Here is a 20,323-nt window from a genome sequence, read left to right as displayed (position 1 = left end):
AAGCCCTCCGCGGTCCCCCGCCGGCCCACAGACTTTGCTGCCGCGCTGCTTCTCCAGGCAATACGGGCGTGCGGCGGCAGTACTCCCGGCGCTACGGCGGCGCGACGCCCACGCGGCCCGGTTGCCGAGGAAACCGGCGCGTCCCCGCCCGCCCGGCCGTCAGCTGATGGGCCGCCGGGACGCCGCGGCCGCGGGAACATGGCGGCCGAGATCCACTCCAGGCCGCAGAGCAGCCGCCCGGTGCTGCTGAGCAAGATCGAGGGCCACCAGGACGCCGTCACGGCCGCGCTGCTCATCCCCAAGGAGGACGGCGTGATCACCGCCAGCGAGGACAGGTGGGGCCCGCGGGTCGCGCGCGCGGCCGGGGCGCGACGGGGCGCGGGGCGGAGGGGTCCGCCGCGCGGGCGCTCCCGCACTGACGCGCGGCCCGGCGCCCCCACGCCCCTCGCGTCCTCTGAGGTCCCGGAGGCCTCCCGCGGCTCCTCCCGCCTTCGCCGACCGCGCCCTTCGGGCCGGGACCCCTGTCCCCGCGCGCCCTTCCGGCCCGGGTGCTAGTTCCCACCGCGCCTCTCCACTTCGGGGCCCGGGCGCTCCCGTCCCCACCGCGCCCCCAGCGCCGGACCTCGGTCTCCTCCGCGCCCTTTCACCTCGGGACCCCGGGACTCCCGTCTCCTCCGTGCCTCTCGGACCAGGAAGCTAGTCCCCACCGCTCCCCTCTACCTCGGGACCCAGGGACCCCGGTCTCCTCCGCGCCCCTCCAGCCCGGGACTGCCGTCCCCCCTCCGCTCTTCCGGCCAGGGAGCTAGTCTCCACTACGCCCCTCCAGCGTGGGATCCAAGTCCCGTGACCCGGGACCCCCACCCCCTCCAGGCCAGGACCTGGTGCTACTCCTGCCCAGAACCTTCGCTTCCTCTCTCTCCTTTCACCTGGCCCTCGACTCAGGAGTTTCTTGGCCCTCCCAGGCCAGTTCCAAGTCGCCTCCTCCCGGAGTCTGGAGGACTGACGGTTGGTTACAGCGGTTCTGGGTTCTGGCGCGGGATACTTTTCCCTGCAAAGAACTTCCAGGGTTATTCACCTCTTCCTTCTGGAACTGGGGTTTACACCTCCCTGCCTTCTGCCAGGCCTCAAGATCAGTTATTTTCGCCACAGCTGTTAGAACCACCAGAATTCTTATTTACTAAGTAGTTTTTAAGTAGTCTTTTTAAATAAAAGTGATGACTGCCTTTTTAAAAGAACAGATGCATTTATTTACAAAGGAAATTTATTTTCACCTCCACCTTTAGGAAAACTGTTAGCACTGTAAAGAATAAACTAAGACTCTTTAGCTGTGTGCACACAAAGAACTGTCTTGTACTTCTGATATATCCTGCTTTGGACTCCCCACACACTTTGGAAGCATTGATTTGATCCAGTTTTCCTATTTTCCCCGAGAGGAAACTGAGGACAGGGAGGTGAAACTGGTTAGTTTGAGTCACAGACATACTGGTGAAGCCACAACCCAGGACTTCCCTCTCATCACTAGTCTTCAGGGCAGTGTAACTGTATTGGAACAGTATTACTTGTTTTAAAACTTGAGCATCTTTAAAACCGTAAACGTGTAATACTTGAGTGGCTTTCTGGTGGGAAAGTGAAGGTGTTCATTGAGTGATCTGTTTTGCCTTGTTACAATGAGCCGTCTTAAGTAGTGATGTGCCAAAAGCCGAAAGATTTTATGGAAGATGGAAGGTACTGCTGTTGAAGGTAGAGTCCTGCTTTTTGTAATTATACTTTTTGAAGTAACATGGAGGGCCTGTGTTGAATGGGAAGAGAAACCCTAAAGCCCTGAACTCTTGTTTGACCTTTGTATTTCCCTTCTGGGTAAGCTCAGGACCCTTTCCTCAATTAAGAAGTGAGTTTATTGCAGGCGGCCTGGGGCCTCTTCCTGCCCTTTACTTGTAACTGACCACAAACAAGGTAAGGACCCATTAGTAGGACTGGGTGTAGGTGTGTGAAGCAGGAAGGGAGTAAGCACCAAAGGGGTGTGTGAGCAGTGGGAGAAGATGGGAATGTAAAAAAGGCGAGGGACAGGATAATGGTGTTTGCATGATGTGCACATAGATGCAGACAGCACTGTAAAAGTTGGCACTCTTTATTTAGTAAAATGACTCCTGCATGTTAGTTCAATTGCTGAATATTGAGACTGTTGGGCAGGAGCAGTGCTGAGAGATGTTTTATGAAAAGTGATTACTAAGCTGCTCTGGGGAGCCTTGGATCAGCTCATTTTTCCCCTGGGGCACACTGTTCCTGCAGGGCTCTGGTTGATGGCTGGACTGGGGGAGGGTTGGTGCCTCAAGTTTCTAAGGTGTGTTTCAGGCCCATGGATCTTTTTTGGAGTAGGACAGCCTTTTTAGTGGGTGCCACGTTTTAAGAGATTTAATGAAAGCACCTGGCTGTGAGCTTTGTTGTTGGTAGTGCTACTGGTGAGTTTTTCACATTGTCTAAATATGTGACATACTCTTCATTTATTCATTCCTGTATCTTGGAATATTGTATTTATTGAGTACCAGGCTCTTGAGGTTACAACAGGGATCAAAAGCCACAGTGCCTGCCCTCACATAACCTCTGATTCATTGATATTAAGGCCCTGACTTCAGGAAGCCAACGTGTGTACCTGAGGAAGTAGAACACTGACCTTGGCTCATCAAGGTGTTTGTCACCTCGATGTTTGGTGTAGAAAGACAGCTAACCCAGAAATCACTGTTTCCCAAGGTCTAAACAGTCTAGTGAAGAGATGGTCCTGTGGACTCAGCTTCCACAGTGATGGGAAGACGCGAGAAGGGGGCTCCTTGATCTGGCTCCAGGGTTCAAGGAGCATCTCCACGAAGAGATCCTCAGAGCTGGTCTTCCCACTTCCTAGCAGTGGTGTATAGAAGAGGTCTGCACATCCTTGTACCAGGCAGGGGAAAAGGATCATGGCTATTTCTAGGTGGCCAGAACAAGAGATGCGTGGGTGGCCATGGCAGAAGGGAGGACTGAGAGCAGAAAGACCAGTGTCCAATTTTGGAAGGACCTTTCTGTGTGCCACTTTTAGGAATTTGGACTTTATTTTGTAGGAGGTGAAGAGCCGTTGAAGTGTTCACAACAAGCAGATAACATGATTGGAATTTGTACTTTATAAATAACAGTGGCTCATCTTTTGAGAGTCCATTCTCTCTACCAGTACAGAATTGGGGTTTATGTATAGGACAGCATCCAGTGTGCAGCCTCCTCCACCAGGAAGTCATGGTCATTTTCGCATATCAGCAGCTCCAAAGTTCAGTACATGGTAAAAGTCAAAAGTGTGTGTGTATAAGTTGAACCTGAATGCTCATTTGATACAAAAACTTGACCTGAATGGATGAGACTGTGCGATTTATCCCTTGCATTGTGAGCATTCATTACTGTGGAAATAGCAATGTATTAACTGAGGATACTGTCCCAGGCCTTGCTGGGAATATTAGAAACAGTGTAGTGGCCACTTCACAGGTCAGAAAATGATGGCACAAGAGACATTGAAGTCACTGCCCCAAATCACTAGCTCTGAAGTGATATGATTGAGGTTTGAATCCAAGTTCTCTTTGCCACGGACCCAGTTTTTCTCTACTATTGGAGAAATTGAGTTCAGGTGGTATTAGTCAGTGACTAGCAGCAAGTGTAAAATGTGGGCGTTCTGCTTTTTGCCATGATTTAATGATCCTTTCTACTAGTAATCAGAGTTTAAAGAAAAATTGACTCGCGTCTTGTATATACAGCTTGTATTTTAATCCTTAGAAAGGTACCCATTACCATTTAGGGTTAGGGTACAGCTGCAGTTAGCTCATTTTATAAAAGCTGTCATCGGTGAGCACTAGCTAAGAGTATTCTGAGTAGAAAAGTGAAAGATGTAAGGGTCTTCCTGAATTAATGTCCACTTTTCCAAAGTTCAGGCCAGTGGTTCACAACCGGGGTGATTTTGCCACTCCTTCCCCGCCTCGGGAACTTTAGCAGTCTGTGGAGACATTTTTCTGTCGTGACTTGGGAGAGAGCATTAGTAGCATGTTGGGAGAGGTCAGGGATGCTGCCTAACATCCTGGAAGGCACAGGACACTTGAACACCCAAGGGCTGTTCAACCCCAAACGTCAGTAATGCTGAGATTGAGATTGGTCTAAGCCTAATGTGCGTATTTTCTGGTCTCTTTAGAATGGAGATTCTCAGACTGGGGCATGCATCAAGGTCATCTGGAGGTCTTGTTAGAACAGGAATTACTGGGCCCCACCCTAGAGTTTCTGAGTGGGAAAGTCAGATGGGACCTGAGAGTTGGCATATCTGCCAAGTTCCCATTGGTTTGGTTTGGTTTTGATTTTTTGGTACCAGGAATTGAACCCAGGGGTGTTTAACCTCTGAGCCACATCCCCAGCTCCTTGTTTTGTTTTATTTTGAGACAGGGTCTCAGTAAATTGCTTAGGGTCTTGCTAAGTTGCAGAGGCTGGCTTTGAACTTGTGATCCTCCTGCCTCAGCCTCCCGAGCTACTGGGATTACAGGTGTATATCACTTTGCTCAACTCCCATGTGCTTTTGATGGTCATGCTGTTGGTCCAGGGATCTTACTTTGAGAACCACTGTTCCACAAGGAAGGAGAGTTATTTGTCATGTGCTTGCCTCAGGAGAGAATACTCTTTACATTTTGTTCCTTCCCTCCCCTTTTTTGTTCTGCTTTTGGGATGTATTTGCCTAGGGTCATTCACACATACCCACCTATTTCCCAACTAAACCAAACTATGTACAACAGCTAAATGCAGTCAACCCTCCAAACAGTGTTCAGAATTAAGATTTAATTCCATCACACCTGGACAGGTAGTTAGTGGATGTGGCAATGAATTTAGGGGTCTGGTTAGAAACTGTCTTAGGTTAATATGTCATGAGCAAAATAAACAGAATGGCCTTAGTTCTTGTATAAATTCATTTCTGTTTTTTTAGTGATAAATACCTTAAATTCTTACGTTTAAACTTCACTTGTCTCCTAAACCTAAATTAATTTTTTTAACTGTAGTTTGAATTGCCTGAACTTTGGAACTGAGAACTTGAGCTTTTGAATATGAGCAAAGTGTAAGAATCATAAATTTATGAAGTTTCTTTATACTTCTTGAATCAAGAAAGAAAGTGGTACTGTCTTTACTGTATTTCTATTCAGAAAACTTTAAAAAAATAAAAAAAAAAAAACACCAAAATTGTTTCAGTAATAAGTTTAAGTGAACAGCAGTTAACTTTCTGACAGGGGAAACAGAAAGTGAGACTCTACTTTCAGAACAGAGGCAGCAAGAGCTAATTTCCTACACAGATTGCTTTTTTGGACTTCTTTACTGGAACTGCACAAACATTTAAACAGTCAGTTGTTGAATGATAGAATTTTCAAAAGGTAAAAACTCTGTTGTAAAGCATTATAAACATGTTAAGGTTACCGGCTTGCTCTCTTCATTTTTGAAGAGTAGAGTTTGGAGATGAGCCTGCTTCAGGGACTGGAGGCCAAGATTGGTTTCTGCAGGAGACTCAATTTTGTTTGGCCTCAGTTAAACAAAGATCTCATGTGTTTTCAAATGTTTTATGATGTTGCACACAGGTTGGTAAATGATAAAGTTTACAGAAATCCAAATTTCAAGTATTTTGTAGCATCCTTTTTTTTTTTTTTATATAAACCAGATGTTTAATATGTTTTTTTCCTCCTCTAAGCACCTTAAAATAGTTTGGGAAAAAACTTGTACGTTTACTAATGTTTCATGTGTTCATAATCCTAAATAAGTAGCTTGATTTTTTTTAAGCATTATGCTTAGGAGGAAACCTGGTATAGGTGGAAGTTTTAGTTTATACAGAAAATCAGGTGCTACCTGCTAAGTTTTAGTTGTTATGCAATGCTGAAAAGTAGGTTCTTCAATTCGTGTTATAAAATAAGCTGAAGTGAGAAGGCAGGAAGCCTGGGTGGAAGGGCATTTATTCCTCTATTGTTAAGTGACTCTTCACTGCTGTAGTCACTTTCTTTTTATAGCAGAGATATGAGCATAGACTCTGAAGCCCCAGTGCCTGAGTTTGAATCCCAGCCATGTGACTTTGGACAAGGTGTTTCACCTCTTTGTGTCATAGTATTCTCATCTGCAAAACGGAAATAGTAAGAGTACCTGCTTTATAGGGTTTTGTGAAGAGTCGATGAATTAATAGAATAAAGAGCATAAAACGGTGCTTAGCTCAAATGTGAACTATCATTATTTCCATTTCTTTTCCATTTTATTACTTTGATGTCATCAGAAACTCAGGATGTCTCTGCTTTCTCTGTACGTATGTGTGTGAGTAAAGTAAATTTTTTCCTGCTGAGTAAGTCATTTGGGAGTCATTTATAAATCTAAATTCTGGTAATGTCTTTGAGACATGCCTTTCTTTATTTCATTTTTTTGGTCACTCCAGTAATCCTAATTTAGAAATCGTTCCCCTGCTGTTAGGAACCCCCACGACCAGGCTCATCCCTTCACAGAACTCACACCATATCCTCACACCTGTGATTTATGATAGTTCAGGGACATGAAATCAGCCCAGCACGTGGGGTGAAAATGAGAGGCAACACGCAAGGCTTCCAAGCGTTCTTTCCCCGAGGAGTCCCACAGGATGTGCTGAACTCCTCTAGCGCCAAATCACGATGACACACGCGAAGAACTGTTCATCAGGATAGCTCATCAGAGCCTGGGTGTGCACAGCTTTTACTAGAGGTTGGGTAGGTGGGTGCCCTCCTGGCATGTACCAGTACTCCAGACTCCTCAAGGAAAGCATGCATTCAGCGTAAACCATGTGTTTTGTACAAACATTAAGCACAGGGAGCCACCCTGAGCTAAGGAATGCGGAGAACGCTGGAGGTCCAGGGACCCAGCCCCAAGCCACCGGCCTTTTAAAGGACAGTGATCTCAGGCCTGCTGCCTTAACCCTTTCCTGCACACCTGCTGTCTATTCCCAGGGGCTTGTCCTCCTCCCCTTTTAACCCTCTTTTTAAACCTCCAGCCCTGCAGTAGCATGTATGTACTTCTTGAGCTTCCAGGAGGCTCGCTTGAATCTGTCCTGCCAAGCTCATGTCTTTACCCTGGCACGTCACATCTTTTCCCTGCTTTCCTTTCTTGAGCTCCTTATTTCATCATGTCTGTGGGGCCTTAGAACTGGTCCCTGCCCAGCTTGATTTCCACCTTTATCTTTTCCTTCTCAGTGGTTCTTTCATGCCCAGTGAAACCCACATGTGCTCTGTCCCAGTGACATCTGTGCCTTCCCCACCTAGATGCCTTGTCTCATGTGGCTCCTCCCCAGGCACCTCCCTTTCCTTCTCTTGTATTCAAGCCCCACCTTCTTGATCCACTTCAAGTTCCACTTCCACCGTTGTGCAGTGTTTCCCAGCCACCAGCCACCACGTCCTGTCCTTTCTGAGCTTTCTTCAGCACTTACAGTACTTACTGGTTATGCTGAGTTAATTATAATCAGATATTATTACTGTCGCTTTAGATCTATTCCTCTATCTGTAGGCATAGCCTGTGTCCCTCCAGGGCAGCCACACAGCAGGTTCTCCACAGCTGTTGCTGTGTGGTAGGTTTTCCCCTCTGGTTAGCTTATTAGCCTGCTGGTTCTTTCACAGGAAACAAATTGTAATGTAAAGGGTAATTTTGGTTTCTAGAAATCAGGTATTCATTTCCCTTCTTTGCAGAGGTGTGTGTGTGTGTGTGTGTGGTGTGTGTTTGAGGGTACTGAGGATTTAACCCAGTACAGCTACCACTAACCTGTACCTCCAGTCCTTTTTTAAATTTTTTTTTTTTTTTTTTTTTTTTTTTTTTTAATTTTGAGAAAGGGTCTTGTTAAATTGCTGAGGCTGGCCTCAAACTTGGCCATCTTCCTGCCTCAGCCTCCCTAGTTACGGGGATTACAAGTGTGAGTCAATCATGGGGATGATTTGTTAGCTTTTTTGGTGGCACAGGAGTCCGAAGAGATTGTTTGATGCTAACAGTGAACGATTACAGCAGGAATAGTTTCTTGAGTCAAAAAGAAAACATCTGCAGATGGGAAAGTCATCCCCCTGGCTTATGGGGTGGGGGTGGGTGGGGACAAAAGCCGCATTGGAGGTAATGTAGATGCTAGGTCCAGGCACGGCCTTCCTCCCTGGGTAACAGTCTGCCTGAGATCAAGTCAGCGAGCCTGCACAGTCCTCGCTTGCCCTGGCTGTCTGGCATTCTCTAGATGGTAAGAAAGGGTGGGCATTTTAATTCTCCTTAGTCTGATTCTACTCCGCAGAAAGAGGCTGCTTCCTCTGCTTTTTAGTTTAGAGAATTAACTATGTAACAATGTAGTGTTTTCCCTCTGTCACCCAAGGAGATTCCTTATTTTTGGCATCAAAAATGAAGAGGTCAGAGTTCCGGAAACTTGGTTGGAAGGAAATTGCTGTTTATTTGATAAAAGCAGATTGCATTGATGACTATATCATTTCCTCTCCTTTCAGGCTAACTTCTTAATGTTCTAGCTATCATCTAGAGTACCAGAATTACACATTTTCTTCTATTTCTACTTGGAGGTACTGTCAGACTAGGAAAAAATGTCCTTTGCTGTAAGTGACACCAGTGTTTGGAGATATACCAAGATGTGAATTCAGCATCCCTACGAGTGGCGGGTCAGCGTTCCTCAGAATTAATATGTGGTCAGCATTTGAAAGAAATCAGGACCTTTAACTTAATTTGTAACATATAGTATTCTCTGAAATTCTTTTTAATTAGTTAAATATTCTCTATTTTATGGCAGTGTAAAATTTAAAGATAAACAGTGCTTTAATTTTTTCTATTTTGGGGTACTCAGGGAGTTTTAAGAAAAAAAAATTAAACATATTCAGGTTTAGAGAAACTGATGCTTTAGGCGAGGTTGAACTTGGCCTTGTGATTTTTAAAAATACCTGTGTGCTGTTTGAAACCACTTAAGTGTGGTCATGATTTTTGAGGTTACATTCAGAGAAGGTTTACTGGAAAATATGTATTGAACCCAAATGTATGTCCTCATGAAATTACAGATTTTAAAACATTACTCATATCCTGCAGGATGCCTTCTGGTTTGAGAGCCAGTGCTTTTCAGAAGAAATATCATACTTTGAATCTAGTGTTGTAACTTTAATCTAGTGTTGAATCTCTATTGTAACTTTAAAGGCGTGATGATTCCTTAAGGTAATCTTGCTTTTCATGAACTCTTTGAGAGCATCCAACAAAGGGACTGGAAAAAATGAAAAGGAGTCTCTGCTCCTATTTCTGATCCTGGGGCCTATCTTCTAGCTGCTCTAAGATGAATCTCCATGGAGGAAATACTTAATCATAACTGTGTTCCTAAGTCTATTTTTCATACATCTGTAGGAAGGTAAAAGGGCATACAGAATTATTATCCTTTGTAGACGAGATGATAAATGTAGTGTGATATTTAAGAGTAGTAATTTCATCTATGCTTTTTCTCTAACTTTTTTTCAATCTAAGTATTCAAATTAGGATCTATGCAAAATGGATATTCTCAATTTCCAGGAAGGGTTAAGTTACAGTCATTTCTTTACTAAGCACTTTGAAATCTTTGGCACTAGAAAGTAACTGAATGCTCTTTTTTTTTAATTTGCAAGTCAGTCTTAAGTGTGCTTAAAGGACTACTATTCTTTGAAACAGCATTGTGTAAGTTAGCTCTTGCTATGAAACAGACTACCTCAATATAGAATAATAAATAGCAGGTATTTGTTATTGTCATGAGCCTCTGGGTCACCAGTCCTGTGGCTCAGCCAAGGCTCACTCATGCTTGTGACCAGCTGTGTCTCTTTCACGTGCTTAGAAGTTAGCTGATTATTGACTGGTTGTGAGTGATTCGGCTGGAACATGGGGCTGTCTTTCATGTCATTACTCCACCTGCAGCGGGCTAGCCCCTCCGGTTCATGTGACATGGTAGACTTCCAGGAAGGGAAGAGCAGGCAAAACCTCTACTCAGAATTGGCCTCCATCACTTCAGCCACATTCTGTTGGCCGAAGTGTAACCAGCCAGTTCATGGTCAAGGGTCAGGGAAATAGTTTCCGCCTTATGGTGGAAAGAATAGCAAAGTACATTACACAAGGCATGGGTACGGGCAGGGGTTGGGTTAAGCATTGAGCCCATGCTTTGCAATTTATCTGCCATAAGCCACAAGCATTCATGTATTGTATTTTATGTTGTAGTTAGATTCAGCTGAATCTAGACCTCGAGTCAGTGGGAGATTAGTGCTGAACAAGAACTGGCGATGCCAATACAAAGTCAGGATTTCTTCAAATTTTGAAGTTAGAACTAGACTTTTTCCACACTCCAGGTTTATTTCAGGAAAACATAATTTAGCTAACATTTCATGTTTCTGGGTTTGGAGTTCCTATTTAGGAGAATAAAATGTGAACTTTTCTGAAAAGTTCTTCATAAAAACTATTTTGCTTATTATTTAGTATTTTGCTTTGAATTATTTCCTTTTGTGCTACTTTGAAATGTGGAATTTTCACCATTTTGTAGGAGAGGAGTAAAATCAGACAGAACAATTAGAGTCCCGGACAGTCCAGTGCAGGGCCGATGTTGGTCTGTATGACGTTAGGATCGTGTCTCTCCTTGCTCCTGCCTCCTTACGCATAAAACAGAGGCAGAAGAGTCATCCTCGGGACAAGGTGTCTGGTGCTCAGCAGACCCCAGGGTCTGCCGGGATCCTGATTCAGTGTGTGCAGGAGGTGCCTTGTCGGTGCAGGGGCACTTCACTGCAGTGAGCCTCCAGAGTTCAGCAGGGACACGCGATTGTTCCACCTTCCAGGCTAGAGAGCCACACGTCTTTTGGTTGTCTTCTCTTTACTCGCCTTTCTGCATCTCACTTCTTTGCCCAGCATGGCTGGCCCTCCCTCTGCTCTCTGCTCCTTTGGGAATGAACCTGCCAAGACCTACCCACGTATCTCCGGCTGTTTCCAGGTCTGTGTCTTCTCTTTGGGCTCTCTCACCCCTCTGCACTGACCCCCATGAAAAGGGCTGAACCTCCGGTGAACTCGCCACTGGCAGAACGTGTTCCAGACTCCCAGGCCTGCCGAGGCGCGAGTTCATGTTGAAGGCCAGTGCAGACAACGGCGAGAGTCCTTCATGAGGCACGGCCGAAGCCTCATTAAAGAAGGAAAGTGGCTTCAGTGTCCTTAAAATCCCCTCTGATTGTCATGCCCCCGGCTGCACAGCAGCTTGAGACTCGACCCCAGCTGGACTCTTCAGCCTCATTGCTTTAATCGGTGACGCCGACAGACACTTAAGAGAGTGGAACGTTTTTACGTCTAGCATCACATGGCCACACTTGAACAGCAGACAGAATCAAGTCCCCAAATCCTCCCAGGCTCGTTGTGAAGGGTGTGATTGTTGGCGTGCCGGGGAGGTCGTTTCTCAGTTCTCCCATCCACTGCCTCCTCGTGAGGAGCCAGAGCTACGTCTGTCCTACTGTGTAGGATCAGGTTCCCCATGGCCTGCGGAGCAGAAACGGTGTGGTTACACAATTTAGTTACATAATTTATAATATGCTCTTTTCCAGAAAAAACAAACATTTCATAAACATTTTCCTGTGCCTCTAGTTCTTCCTATTTTAATAACTAAGCTGTAGTCAGTATGAATTACTGTAACTAATAGTAATTAGTAGTGAATAATACTGTATTCATCCTATATTTGCTAATGAATTACTATATCATTAACCCATTTCATTATTTGACCTGTTCCCCCAATTTTCACTCCTTCCTGATCAAAGTTTGTCATTATTGTTGTGTCATTATTATTATCAGGAGACTATGAATTTTCTCACTGTGGAGCAAAATTCTTGCCTAAAAGTCAGTTCTAACTTAGAACACTGACAAAAATTATTTTGAGGCCCCAGAAGTGGCATTTATTGCTGTTTTGAGTTGTTCTTTGCTTATCCCTGCACAGCAATGTATTATAAAGACATTTTAGTCTGACATATTTAAAACAAGGATATATGGTTTACCTTTATCATTTCATTGATCTGGAAAAACCTGCGAAACCTGTACAGTTCTACAATTAGCAAATGAAGGGATGGCAGTATTGGGCACACTGGTTACAGTGCATACAGCGTTACTGTCCCACGGAGAGGGAAGGTACTGCAGGTCTGTGAGGTCCCCTGTGTTGTTCTGAAGGCCGGAGGAGACAATGGAATCCTTCCACAGGGACAGCCGCATGGGGGGATTCGGAAACCATTGACAACCTGGGGGCGGGGGGAGGCACATTTCCTTTCCAAGTAACTTTTGGAAAAAATATCAGACTATTGGTTTAAAACAACTTGAAAATAGATCTTGGAAAAGAATGAACATGTTTCTAAAGTTATGATTTTAAGGAAGAATTTGCTTTTCAGATTGACATGATCTTGGAATATCAAAGAAGATCCAGAGCCACTAGAAAAAATGGGTAGAATAAGTGACAGGAAAAATTCAAAATGAGTTTAGGTATGTGGGAGTAAAGTTGTCAAAATACTGACTGAAAAATTCAGCTGTTTGATTTTATCTTTGTGAAAAGAGTGACTTAGACATTCATCTGGCAGAAAATATTGTGGCTTATGTAAAAATAAAACCATCTGATCTTGACACTTTGGTAATTAGATGGTTTATTAATATCATTGTAGAGTTTTAAGTAAGTTTGCATTTGGTAAAAGGTGACTAAACTATATTAATGTGTTCATTTCAAATTATAGAATTGTAGATTTTGTTTTCAGTTTACCAAACAGTAATTTTTTGGTCTGGAGTTTATCAATTTTTCTTAATAAGTAGCCTGACTTGAGCCTGCTTTTACAGCTATTTGTTAAGTCAATGAGATATTTTCTGATCATACATGAAACAAATTGTTATATAACTCATAGAAATTAGGCAACTCTGTTTAATAAGTAGGGTCTTGGGAATACTAGGGTGTTAGGGCTTAAACTTAACATTGATTTCATTTGATTTTTTAAGTGGAAGATTTTAGCAGGGCCTAAGGAAGGGGAAGAGTCTGATTTGAAGAGACTGGAAGGGAGCTCCAGGTGGAAGGTGTAGATACAGAGGTAAACCATCTGCCAGAGTCAAGGTCCTAACTTGAAACCTGATTCCCAGGCTGGGGTGGCCTTCCCTCCGCCTGGATGTGGTAAAGTTTTCAGAAGAAACATTCAAAGAGATTGTGTATAAATACCAATTAGCCAGTTGCTAACCAGGTCCTAGGCTGGGTCCAGATTGTGCAGACCAAATTGTATGCTGATGTTTGTCCTCCAAAGGAAATGAGACTGTATCTCCAAATGCTGGGCTCTAGTAGGTCCCATTTTGACCTTGGACTAGTTTACATATCATTCTAAAGGTGTATGAAACTTGAACTTTCAGGGTTCAGTGATTGGCTGGAGAGATGACTTTTAAGATTTTCCTCTGACAACAGAGTTCTCTGATAACCGAGTATTGTCCTTTCCAAGGAAGAGGGGAGAGCATGCACCACCATCTGAGTTACCTACACATTCATGACCTAAAACCTTTGGAATGAAGGGATTTAGAATGTGTCACGTAGCTGGCAGGTTTAACCCCTTGGTGATCCTTGTACAAGTGAAGTCAGTAAGCTGGAAAAGGCTCTGCATGAAGCCTTGATCTTGAAGTGCATTGGCCTATGTCACCACGTATTTGGACGTGTGGGGGAATCCTTGAGTAGACTTAATGCTCAGCCAGGGGTTGGCCTCTCGGTATACCTCTTTTGGCTTCATCTTGTGTTGAAATGTATCCATATGCATTCTGCTTTAAGTAACATAGAATATAGTCAGCATAGGTAATGTCATGTTAGTAGCTCAGTCCTAGTGATCACGTTAGAAGTGCCCATTGGTTCACTAGATGAAGGAGCTGTGCAGAAATGGCACCCACCCTGCCATCTGCCTAGAAGAGCACAGTCCGGAGAGAAAGGTTCTGGGTAGGGTAGTGAGGGGCGTGGCCTGAGTGCTTAGCATGAGTGGGCATTTCAGGAGGACTCAGGGATGAGTGCTCACTGGAATGCAGGGCCTGCATTGGAGTCACAGGAATTAGGCGTTTCAGTTGAAATCTGGATTTGTGATAAGCACTGGTAGACGTTGAGCACAGGAGCAGTGTCACATGCCTGGCTTCAGGGGATGTGCAGCTGTCATTTGATGTAATGGAGGTGGACCATGCAGGGACAGAGCCGGGTAGGGAACATGAGAGTAAGCTGCCTGTGGAGTCTTGTGGGGCCAGTGTGATACTGAGGAACTGTTGCTATTTTTTTAAAAAACAGAACAGTGACGTTTGTCTGTAGACTTTTCTGCAGTCTTGCTTTGCTGAACGCAGCCGTAGCGTGTTCAACATGTTCCTCTGCCCTCTGCGTGTCCCATGAACTGGTAGCTGGGTCTAGAGGCTTGATCAGCTCACAGTCTTCATCCAGTTCACATGCAACATAGTATTAGCTCACTGTGCTGCCATGGCATCTTATTTATTTGGATAAGTGAAGGTCACCTTCTAGTTTGTTTCCTTTTAATTTACATGTACATTGTAAGTATAGTGAAGCAAGTTCCAGCACATGTGCACACCCACACCCATGGTCACCATCTCCAGAGCCTTGCTATTCTTCTTGGAAGTCTCCTTACGTTTCTGCCATCTGCCTGCTCCCCAGAAGCAGCCACCACTGTTCTGACGTTTTCATCTCCAAAACCAATTTTACTTGTCTTGAACTTAAAGAAAGAAAGAAAGAGGAAGGAAATATACTCACCCCCACCCATACATGTACATATACATATGCATATATACATGTACATTCATATATGTATGTGTGTGTATATATACTTATATATACACACACTTTTCAGTACTTAGTGTTGATGTATTTCAGTTTAAAGTTATAAACATTTATTCAGCACCTACTGTTGCTATTATTCATATAAATGTGACTGACACAGTTGACCATGAATGATGAGAAGTTTGTGAGTAGTTGCCAAGGCAGAGCCAGTGCGGAATCCGCGAATCCCGAAAGAAGGTGACGAGCCAGTGTCTGGGCTTAGAGGCTCTGGAGCACAGAGCAGCTGCACTGTCCCTGTGTTCTCCCCTTTTTCAGGAAACTTACATGTTAAACTTTGCCTGTATTGGTCATTGTCATCTTCCTGGACTCACGCAGGATTTCCTGACAGTCCTGTGCATGTTCTGATGAAAGAAGTGTGGTGAGATGATTTCCCCCCCAGGCGGGGATGATGGGGTGGGAGTGAGAGCCGTTGGTGAATGAGCACCACCCCTCGCTTCCTGCCTCCCACTTCCCCACCAATGTTTTCTTCCCGGTCAGATCCGCTGCCTTCCTCAGTGACTGCTACTCAGTCCAATTTCCACGTTCAGACAATTCGTTTTACCAAGAAAAGTAATTAGTAGTTCTCAGCATTCTTTGTGTATCATTGTGTGAAGAACACTTCCACATTATTAAAATCTCTTGAAATCCTGACTCCTAGGCTCTCTGTAACAGCATATGTGGTCACACATATGTAACTATGTATATAGTATGTGTACTATATGTAGTACTATTGTAGATGTGTGTATTTATGTATATTTGTCCAGGTTGTCTACTTGATTAAGTTTATAAGATCAGTTAGGAAATGGTATTCAACATTATTTTAAAAAATAAGTTTTCATGGAATACAAAAGAAGACAATATTACTAAAGACCACTCTTTTCTTTCTCCACAGAACCATTCGAGTATGGCTGAAAAGAGACAGTGGCCAGTACTGGCCCAGCATTTACCACACAATGGCCTGTAAGTCACAGACCAGTTCCTCTTCAAGACCTTGTCTCTGATGTCTTTGATGATTTGACTTTCAAAATGTCTGGCTAAAAATTGCCACTGGATTTCAGAATGGGTTTCTAAGTTGCTCAAGACCTCTGACAGGCTGTAATATGCTATAGGAAAACTTTTATTTTGTAAAGGTCCACTGGCCTAATAAAGTAGACTTTAGCAGAACTGGAAAAAAAAAAAAAAAGAGGGGGTGGCGCGAAAGGCTCATTTCCTTGTTCTCTTTGTCTTAATGTGGCCAGCCTTCGTTAGTTAAGCTTGTTCTCTGTAGCAGCTGATGCTGGCACTGGAGACTCCCATGATTGTGACCAGCCTGTGTCTGACCTTTTGATCACCTCTGGATACCACAGAGGAATGTGCTTTAAGATGCTACACTTTCTAAACAGAATTTTCTCTGTAGTCAGGTATGTTCTAAAAATACATCTAGAAGATAAAAATTTTCCTTGGACACTTTAAAACCATCTAGAGTTCAGAGTGAGAAACCAAGATGATGCACTCAATCTTCTCAGACCTGTGAGGTGGTACTATGACTGGCATGATACATTTTGGTCAGGTTTTAAGTAGTCTTCTAATGTGTTATGTATTGTAAGGTTTTATCATCCTTTGATAGTAGTTAATCTTTATACAGTCTTCCAGAAAGTCTGTTTTATTTTCACTGAATGATTATAAAGACAGAGATGTGATGTAAAGTCACATGTAAATTTAGCTTTTGAGGCAAATCTAAGCAACAGCCTTTTCTCCCACTTTTCTTCAGACTTTCTTGAAAACAAAGCCCAGTAGAGGTGCCTGGATGTCACCCAGGACCAAATGTGGGTTGAAACCTGCTGTTGGGAAGACAGATGTAGCTGCAGGTTTCCTTGAGGCTTTGGTTCTCAATGAAGGCTTTTCCTCCATGAAGGGTTTTTTATTCAGCTGACCTCACAGGAAAAGAAAATAAGAATTTGGTGTGAGCTTGATGGTTTGCTGCTGCTGAAGTTCCCCAAGGAAGAGCTCTCGGCAGTCATCCCAGATACCGTTGCCACTGTTGACAGCTCTCCTAAGAGGTGTTCCATGATGGTGGAGCTCATTAGAAACACAGCCAGTTATGCAGCCCATTGCATGTATTTAGTTTTAACCATCGAGCTCCTCCCTAGTTAGCACATCCTCATGTGTGCAGATCTTCTGTTGTTTATGCAGTGTGTGGGTCCTGTGATGATTTTCACAAAAAGTTAATAGTTGATCAAAATTTTCATTTGTTCTGCCTTCTGCCAGTAACTTGGATAAGCTGATAACTTCTCTAATCATTCAGTGAAAATGAAATAGACTTTTTAGAATACTATAAAGATAACTATCCTTCAAGGAATGATAAAACCTCATAATATATAGATTACTTGAAAAACTGATTGGAATTGACTGTGCTAAGCCACAGTTCCCCTTGTCACCATGTCTGCTTGGCTTCTTGAGTGCATATCCTTGTTTCTCAGTCTGCCTTCTTACCTTGAAATGCAGAGTGGCTGATGTTCTAATACAGGTGCGTTTGGAACCTGTTTGATACAGTAAACAGGAGGTGGGTGGGATACCTGGGTCCCCAAGCTCACCATTTGACCAACAACAATAACATGGTAACTCCTTACTTTCCAGTGACCCAGCCATCGGTCTGATAGCTGGAGTTAGCAGCTGCTGGAGGGACGCATTCCAGTGCTGGGGATATTTTGTGACCACTGTGGAAAGTCTCCTTAGACCTGCTGCTGTTACTCCTCCATAGTTCATATTTTGGTCATAGCTTAATCTCCTTGAGTCTTCAACCTTGAAGTTGATGCTCATTAGAATAGAAACAGATTGACTTGGATTGTGTTCTATATTTAGTTGTTAACTCCTCTGCTTGTGTTTTCCCAAAATATTTAATACAACTTGGTGATTAATTTTTCTCCCAGAATTTAAAACACTAGCACTAGAAGTGTGTGCTCTCTCTTGGCTATTAGATCTTGGGCACATGACTGTGACTTGTTCTGGTCCCATCCCTCCCTAACTTGGTGGGACTGACCCCTCTGGAAGGAGTTTCCATGTCAGGAAGGAGGGATGGCCAAAATTGCCAGAACACAACCAGACGAAAACATAGTGAATGAATCATAAGAAATACCTGCTTGCCTATGATAGAATGACTTATTTCAAAATTAAATTCATCCCAGAAGAACAGTGCTGTTTTGGTTCTGAAAACTACCTGCTGACTGCCCAGTTTAGTGTGTTTCAGTGGTTGCACACCACTTTAAATGTTTGCCTGTGTCCAGTGGAGCCAGTAGTGAGCCAGTCCTTTGTATATCATTGCAGTAGTGCAACTAGCTTCCATAACATCACTCACTGAACAAAAATCTCTTTCAGAACCTGGCATAGCTGAAGGAAAAATGGTAACTCCCAGTTTCTGTATTACTAGGTGCCTCGTGCCTTTTTTTTTTTTTTTTAATGTAATTTTATGAAATCATCACACAGCTATGCAAGATAGATGGTATTTTTTTCCATTTTCTAGATGAAGAAGCAGGCCAGAGAGATAAAGCCAATGGCTTGTGGTTGAAATCCCAATTCATGCCAGTTTATTACTCCCAAACTATTTTGCCCACCACTGTTATAGAGTAGGTCCACACATTTTTTATGCAAAGAGCCAGACAGTAAATATTTAGATTCTGTGCACCAATCTGTGACAGCTACTCAACTCTGCCATTGTAACATGAAAGCAGTCATAAGCAGTACATAAATGAAAGAGTCTGGCTGTATTCCCAAGAAGCCAAAGACTTAGTTAACAAAACATACAGCAGACTGTACCTGGTGTTCATGTCTGAGTTTTAAGCATATGATTTTGAACTATAGTGATGTCTTTTTTAAAGTCCATTGGTTGAAAAGATGATCTGTGTTTTTCTTGTTTCTAAAACCACAGGAATATCCAACCCTTCCCCTTCTTTTTAAAGTATTTATTGCTTATCTCAGAAAACTCCCTTCTAGGAAAAAGCCAGAGCGCCATTATATACAAAACAAATTGGGAAACCTTTTCTTTTTTTAAACAAAAATTCTCTAACCTCATAAAATTACTCAGTACATTATATTTTTACACAAGAGATATTTTATATATTTATGTAGTTTGTTGTGTGGGGTGAACATCAAACTTATTGAAAAGAAGCTTTAAAGTGTCCAGGTTTAGTACTAGCAGAAGAGCAAGTAAAAATGATAATGAATCTTTGAGATCATTAAAGCACGATTTGATTTGTCACAGTGATTTGGAAGGTAATTGAACATTTTGATCATGAATTCATGTATATCTTCATGATTATAATTCTTAAACATGATTGTTCTTTGTAGTCTTCAGCATCAATATAGTGGATAAGGGTGTGAGGGCTTCAGGTCAGTCCTGTTGGTCTGTGTACCTTTTCAGTACCTACCATTCAGCTACACAGTTCTTGAATGTAACTATAGAACAGCCTCTTTCTGTGGTCTGACCATGTAGTTGGCTATGTCTTTGCTTTTAGGTACAGTCCAGATTATAGATGACTTTCTTTCTTTCTTTGGTATATATTGTCAGTCCATTGAAGCAAGAGAACTTTAAACTATTTCAAATGATTGACTTCATTTAGACGATTTTTTTCTTTTACTTTTTTATGAGAAGTCTTATTTCAAAATAAAGTCAAATTTATTTGCTTTGTCTTGTTCCTGGCATGCATTTTTTGTTTTAGTTCTTCCTTTGTAATTATAATTCTTTAGGGTAGAATGAACCCAAACATTTCTGTTTTCGAATTTCCCATTTTTCTAAATCATTCCACTTCTGATTTTTATCAGGAGACTATTCGAAGTTTCTCCTTTCTGAAATTCATTCTCTTGCCCATGATTTCCGGGGGAGAGGTAGATAGCCCTTGGGAAGGGTGTGTACAGGAGAAGAGGCAGATGCTATCCCAGGCAGATAACTGCTAGGGACCAAGAACCTATCTGTACCTCACAACTCCAGTTCCTGCAAACCAGGTCATGTGTGTCATTGCGAAAGGGAACATTTTGACCATCATGGAAATAGTAATCCTGGAGTGGCTTTCCTAGCATGTTCACATATGCTCTGGGATGAGAATATATTCTAGTGCTGGCAACCCCTCCTTCTGCAAATTCCAGCAACTCTTTTACCATTGTTGTAGAAGGGTAGCAGGACTCAACAGTTAGGTATCAGATCATGCACTGTAAGAACTGGTCCCTAGTCTCTTATAGGCTACTAGTAGGAGTTTCCATCAGATGAGACTTCATACTGGCTTGTTTTGCTGAAGATTGTGAAAATAATTGAGAAGATTTTAAACAGAGCAACTGAGAAAAGTTTATATTCTCAGTTTTACATGATTATTTTTCATAAAACATTTTTCCTTTTTTGTTTTTTGTTTTTTTTTAACCGAAATCATACAGTTCTTAAATAATAATGAACAATGACTCAAAATGCGTACATTGCTGGTAATGCGGTGTTTGTCTTTCTGG

At 43.0% G+C, this 20,323-nt stretch overlaps 1 protein-coding gene and 1 long non-coding RNA gene across 4 annotated transcripts in view; both read left to right on the top strand.

The window, feature by feature from the left end:
- Nucleotides 1-145: 145 nt before the first annotated feature.
- Nucleotides 146-20,323, top strand: part of WDFY1 (WD repeat and FYVE domain containing 1) — a 43,191-nt gene continuing 23,013 nt past the window's right edge. Inside the window, exons 1-2 of one of the 3 annotated variants that reach the window (XM_079135139.1) lie at nt 146-335; nt 15,747-15,814. In XM_079135139.1, the coding sequence (XP_078991265.1) occupies nt 199-335; nt 15,747-15,814 (205 nt within the window). In that variant the 5' untranslated portion in view covers nt 146-198. Of the gene's footprint in view, nt 336-409; nt 1,741-1,777; nt 1,954-15,746; nt 15,815-20,323 lie in introns of those variants that run through there. The other 2 variants (XM_079135140.1, XM_079135141.1) reach the window with 2 other exon arrangements.
- On the top strand, nt 15,821-20,268 carry LOC306658329. The gene is made up of 2 exons (XR_013763027.1): nt 15,821-16,254; nt 16,605-20,268. It is a non-coding gene; the product is annotated as an uncharacterized lncRNA (long non-coding RNA).

This window comes from Sciurus vulgaris (genome assembly GCF_902686455.1).
Source record: "Sciurus vulgaris genome assembly, chromosome: 3".
In the NCBI taxonomy this organism is placed as follows: domain Eukaryota; kingdom Metazoa; phylum Chordata; class Mammalia; order Rodentia; family Sciuridae; genus Sciurus; species Sciurus vulgaris.
Note: the sequence above shows the minus strand (reverse complement) of the source record. Positions and strands in the feature narration are given on the sequence as shown.